This window comes from Macrotis lagotis, chromosome 8, assembly GCF_037893015.1.
Source record: "Macrotis lagotis isolate mMagLag1 chromosome 8, bilby.v1.9.chrom.fasta, whole genome shotgun sequence".
Lineage (NCBI taxonomy): Eukaryota > Metazoa > Chordata > Mammalia > Peramelemorphia > Peramelidae > Macrotis > Macrotis lagotis.
In genome coordinates this window covers 180,233,448-180,239,447 of record NC_133665.1, presented here as the reverse complement: position 1 = coordinate 180,239,447, position 6,000 = coordinate 180,233,448, and the positions used below count along the sequence as shown (strand labels likewise).

The 6,000-nt window shown below is 48.4% G+C and overlaps 1 protein-coding gene across 4 annotated transcripts in view; it reads left to right on the top strand.

The window, feature by feature from the left end:
* The first annotated feature begins 710 nt into the window (after positions 1 to 710).
* AVL9 (AVL9 cell migration associated) overlaps positions 711 to 6,000 on the top strand; it is a 63,629-nt gene continuing 58,339 nt past the window's right edge. For 3 of the 4 annotated variants that reach the window (XR_012471049.1, XM_074198954.1, XM_074198952.1), the window contains exon 1: positions 712 to 878. Coding sequence is in view for 3 of the 4 variants with exons in the window: in XM_074198954.1 (XP_074055055.1) it covers positions 792 to 878 (87 nt within the window). In the remaining variant the exon portion in view is untranslated. Of the gene's footprint in view, positions 879 to 6,000 lie in introns of all 4 variants that reach the window. The other variant, XM_074198953.1, reaches the window with a different exon arrangement.

Below are 6,000 nucleotides of genomic sequence, written 5' to 3'. Positions count from 1 at the left end.
TCTCAAAGTAGGCTTTTTTGCTTATGTCCATGGCGATGGCACAGGCAGGTTTGTAGGGCTGGATTCCTGTTGACTTCAGGTTTCAGGTGAGGACAGTCCTCCCTTGCCTGTTCACTGAGAACTTGGGGACAATCTTTGCACTGAAACTCCGTTTCCGTTTTCTCTTCTAGCTGAGTTTCTGATGGGACTATGGGTGACAACTGGTATATATTCACTGGGTAAATATTTCCCAGGCTTCACCGTTCTATGTGGACCCAAAGCTGATTCCTAGCACACATTTTACCACATTTTGGGGCCGGCGGCAGCGCTCATTTTACAGATTTCACTGAGTCAGGAGGACGCAGCTCAGATGTGACCTCAGACACTTGGTAATGACCTTGGGCAGGTCCCTTGGCCCCATGGCCTTGCAAAGGCCAAGCCCGGGCAGCTCACAGGATCCGCGCCGGCACCTGGCAGAAAGGCTCTAGCGCCACGGGGGCCGGTGTGGAGCATGCGCAGCGTGGAGTCGGGAATCCCCGGGTGCGGCTTGCCTCAGTTTCCCGCGGGCTTCAGGCGGGGCGGGGCGGGCCCAGCTTCGGAGGGTTCTGAGAGCCCGGATGGGCCCCCGGGGGCGGGGGAGCAGGAGGCCCCGCCCCGCCCAGGCCCCGCCCCCGCCGGCCCGCCCCGGCCGCGGGGGCCGGGCGGGGCGGGGCGGGGCGGGATCAGGTGACGCGGAGGCGGAAGCGGCGGAGCGGCGGCGGCGGGTGGGCCCGGCGGGGGCTGCCTCGGCGTCCCCTGGGGTCCCGGAGCCCATGGAGAAGGCCGGGGGGCGCGGCGGCCCGCGGGGGCCCGTGCTGCACATCGTGGTGGTGGGCTTCCACCACAAGAAGGGCTGCCAGGTGAGCGGGGGAGGGGCTGCGGCCCCACGTGGCTCCCCCGTGTCCCCCTCCCCACGCGCTCGGCCCCGAGGCACGCGGCCACGTAGCGGGGCGCTTCCGGCGCCGCCCCCGGCCCGGGCCCCCCCGGCGCCCCGCGTGCCCCCCGCGTCCCCCCGGGCCTTGAGCGCAGAGGCCCCGGGGCGGCGGGCCGGGCCGGGCTCCTTGGGGCCCCCGGGCTGTTCTTGGGCTGCCCCGGCGCAGGAAGGCCCGGGGCCCCCCCAAAGCCTCGGCAGACGTGAGAGCGCGGCGCGGGGGCCCGGACCGAGCCGAGGCCGAGGGGCCCCGCGTGGCCCAGGCCCGACCCGGCGGCCCCACGCCCCCGGCACCGAAGCACCTGTGACGGCAGGTTTTGTTCCACCTCCAAGACCGCCCGGGCCCGGGTCTGGGCCCCGACCCGAGCCCCGACCCGGGCCCGGACCCCGACCCCCCGACCTGAGCCCCGACCTGAGCCCCGACCCGGGCCCCGACCCGAGCCCCGACCCAGGCCCGGACCTGGGGATGCGGGATCCAGCCCCGGCAGGAGCACAAGCTAATGGCCACCGACCCTCGGCCTTGTAACGTTTCCGAAGTCTTTATCAAGGCTCATCTATACAGATGAGGAGACTGAGGCTTCCTCTATACGCAGTCACAGGAGTGATTCGAACCCACGGCTCTCCTGGCTGCAAATCCAGTTTGCGCCTCCTTGAGGAGCTAGCAAATGAATGAACAGCCCCTTAGGAATAGTGGGCAGCTCATCCCCGCCCTCCCGTTAAGGGACTTGGCTTTGGAGGGAAGAAAGCTGAGAGGGCAGCAGAGCATGCAGAGTCCAGAGAGGCCAGCAGATTTCGCATCAGAGGACCCACTCCCTGGGACAGCTCCCTCTTTGCAAAATTGCCTTCCAAAGGCAGTACTAAGGAGCTTATAGGAAAAGGTCAAGGAGTAACCTTGGGAGACCAGCTTTTCAATCCTTGTGCTTTAGAATCCATGCTTTCATCATACAACTTGATAACTTATCAACCGAAACAAGTAATCCCATCCATACACAAGACTGAAATCTTGCCTAAAGCTACTCATATTTTAGCAAAGTTAGAATGAAACAACAAAGAATACTTTCTCTGCTGCAGCTCCTTCCAAATCTGTCTGAAGCTAGAAGTGCCATTACCTTGGGGGTTGGGCACAATGGCATGGGTGTGGGTGCTGTGTGTTTGTGAAGGGTGTTGGTCACTCTGATTCTGCCACTCTCTTTCCTTTAACCAGAAAGGAACTTCCGTTATAGGATCTGCCTCTACCAGTGCTATTTCCTGGCCATATAATCCTATTCTCTCATTTGACACAAATGGAACCCTAGAGAGGTAGCTTTATGGACCCAGGGTCACACAGGTAATGACAGCATTGTCTTCTGGGATTCATATTGTAGAGACTGAGAAAGGCAAGGATTGAAAGGATGGCGGGGAATAGGGACCTTGGCCGTGACTTCAGCCTGTGGTACTTAGTGAGCATGTTGGGCAGGACACACACCCCCCTTTCTTTCTTGTCTTTAATTTCCAACATCTGGTGTTCTACTTCAAATTGTAACAAACCCAAGCAGATTTTTAAAACTTGCGAAATACTTTCTAGATAATCTTACTTGAACCTCACAGTGACTATGTTCAGTCATAGATATTATCCCCATTTTACAGATGATGAAACCAAAGGTCAGGGAGTTAAGTGACCGTCATGGTCATGCAGCATGTATCAAGCATTCTTGATTCCAGTCTGGTGATCTTTCCATTATACCAGTCTGCCTCTATATCTTGATGCCCCACACCATTAATTACTCAAAATATCTAGCCATGTTTTGTTATCTGGCTAAACCAAGTTTCATAAAATGCTAAGAAAGATTTCCATCTCTAAAGATTTGCATAGCTTTTTTGATGGGGAGACAAAAGATAGTTGAGGTTGTTCAAACAAGTGTTAGGGGAAAGCCTGTGATCTTATGATCCCATTCCTCAAGCTGACCCCATTGATTTTGAATTTTTTACTATGTTTTGTCTTGATGCAAATGATACTTCTCAAAAGCACTCAATCAAACAAATCCTTCAACACAATACAGCCAAGAAAAACATAGAATCACATAATAGAATAGAAAAACATAAAATCATAGAACAGATGTGGAGAATTAGAAGGGACTTCAAGAGCTGGATGTCTCAAATATGTTCCAAACTGAACTCAGACTCTTCCTTACTTCCCTATGACCACCATCTTACCCAGACTAGCAGCCGAGGTGGTGGTCTTCCTTGACTCCTCACTCCCTCCTCCCCCAATCCAATTAGTTGCCAAATTCTGTTGTTTCCCCCAGTGCAGTCCCTCATCATCTCATGCCTGGACTCTTGGAGAAACCTGGTGGGTCCATCTGCCTCATCTCCCAGAGCATGTAGTAAGCTTTCCTGGCTCCCTGTTATCTCCAGGGTTAACTATGTGCTTGGCTCTTCAAGTCCTTCCTATCCTGGCCTGTCTCATCTTCTTATACTTAACTCTTCCACCCTACTCTGCCATCCAGTGATACCAATCTCCTTACTATCCTTGCATCCCTCTACTCCATCTCCCAGCTTGGGGCATTTTCTCCAGCCATCCCCTTTGTGTGGAAGACTCTCCCTCCTGGCTTCCCTCAAGTCCTAGCTAAAAGCCCATCTTCTGTAGGAAGCTTTTCCTGACCCCCTTTAGTGCTAATGCCTCCCTCTGAGACTAGTTCCCATTTATCCAGTATATATCTTGTATGAGGCCTCATAGTTAGCAAAGTGTTCCCTTCTGAGTGAGGGCTCCTTCTCCGCATCATCATTGTTAGCAGTGTCCAGAGCCTAGTAGGTACTTAATACATATGTTGGCTTGACTTGAAGGAGAGCCCACTGGCTCTAGCTCACTCATTTTACAAATGAGGGAGCTGAGGTAGGAGGCAGTGAAGCTAGCAAGAACCTAAGAGAGGATCTGAACCCAAGTCTTCCCCCCTCCATCTTTCTTTGTTAGCAATATGGCGTGAACCTTGAGCATGGTGCTTCCTGGCCAGAGGGATGCGGCTGCAGCTTCCATCCTTCCCTTGGTTTCACGATCCTCAGGTCCAGCTTCCCATGTCTACCAGCCCTTCCATCTCACTCCCATACCAGTTTGTTCAGCATGGCTTTGCTCATGAAACAAGCCTCTAGAAGTCTGTGGGTTCTCACTGGTGGACAAGCTAGTCTTGGCTTGCTTTCAGGAAATAGGCCAACAGTGGAACCTCTGGGTCAGCAGGTAGGAACAAGTTACTCACTTTTCCTTTTTTAATTCTTTTGCCTTCCTGGAATGGTCAAACATTTCCAACCCCTTTTGTTCACTTTTTTTCTTGAAATATATTTTTATTTATTTCATTAAATATTTATCAGTTACATGTAAAATTTAACCGTTTTTTAAGTTCTAAATTCTCTCCTTCCCTTCCCCCTTCTTGACAAGGCAAACAATTTTATATTAGTTATACATGTGAAGTCATGCAAAACGTAAGTCCATATTCTTGTTGCAAAAGAAAACAGACAAAAAGTATGCATTCAGAATTTGTTTTTTTCTCTAGTGGGGAATAGCATTTTTCATTATATGTCCTTTGGAATTGTCTTAGATCATTAAATGAGAGCTAAGAGTTTCATTCCCATTTGATTTTCCATACATTCTAGCTGTACTCTGTATAATGTTCTGGTTCTGCTCACTTCACTTTCATTTCTTATAAGTTTTCCCAGATGGTTCTCAAGTCATTCCCCTCCTTATTTCTTATAGCACATTTCTTATAGTGTTTCTTCATCATCATATGGCTCAACCTGTTCAGCTATTCCCCAGTGGATCAACTTTCCAATTCTTTGCCATCACAAAAAGAGCTGCTATAAATATTTTCATACAAATAGATTCTTTTCCCTTTTCTTTGATCTCTTTGGGAAACAGACCTAGTAGAGGGTCATAGGATATATCCGGTTTTATAGCTCCTTGAGCATCCTTACAAATTGTTCTCCCGAATGACTGGAACAGTTCATCACTCCACCAGCAATGATTGGATAGCTTTGATATCCCAGTTTTTCCACACTATCTCCAGCATTTGTCATTTTCCTTTTCTGTTGTGTTAGCCACTCAGATAGATGAATGGTGATAACTTCAAGGTTGTTTTAATTTGTGTCTCTCTAAGCAATAGTGATTTAGAACATTTTTTCATGTGACTATTAAGTTTTAAATTCTTCTTCTAAAAACTGCCTTTTCAAAGTTTTTGGCCATTTATCAAGTGAGGAGTGACTCTTATTTTTAGAAATTTGACTCCATTCCCTCTATATTTGAGAAATGAGGCCTTTATCAGAGAAACTTGCTAAAGAAATTTTTCTGTTTACTCTTTTCCTTCTAATTTTGTTTATATTTGTTTTGTTTGTGCAAAAGATTTTTAATTTCATATAATCGAAAGTATTTTACTTCCTAATGAACCTCTCTGTCTCTCGTTTGGCCATAAACTCTTCCCTTACCCCTAGCTCTGACAGGGACGTTTTTGCCTATTCTATTTATTTATGATAGCACATTTTACATCTAAATCATTAATCCATTTTTACCTCTCTTGGTATATGTTATGAGATTTTGATCTGTGTCTACTTTCTCCCAAATTGCTTTCTACTTTTCCCAGCAATTTTTGTCACAGGTGAGTTCTTAGCCCTAAAGCTTGGTTTGTCTTTGAATTTACCAAATACTGGGTTATGATAGTTATTTACAAATAGGTATTGTTTATCTAATCTATTCCACTATGGGATCTCCATTCTGTTCTTAGATAGTCCCAGATTGTTTTTGAAGATTATTGCTTTGTATTATAGTTTGAGATCTGGAGCTCCTAGGCTGCCTTTCTTTACATTTTTTTCCTTGATATTTTTGGCCATTTATTCCTTTTCTCTCTCTCTCTCTCTCTCTCTCTCTCTCTCTCTCTCTCTCTCTCTCTCTCTTTATTTATTTATTTTTGGTTTCTACATAGCAATGGGGTTAAGTGATTTGCCCAAGGTTACACAACAAGGTAATTATTAAGTGTCTGAGGTGGGATTTGAACTCAGTTCCTCCTGACTCCCAGGCCAGTGGGTGCTCT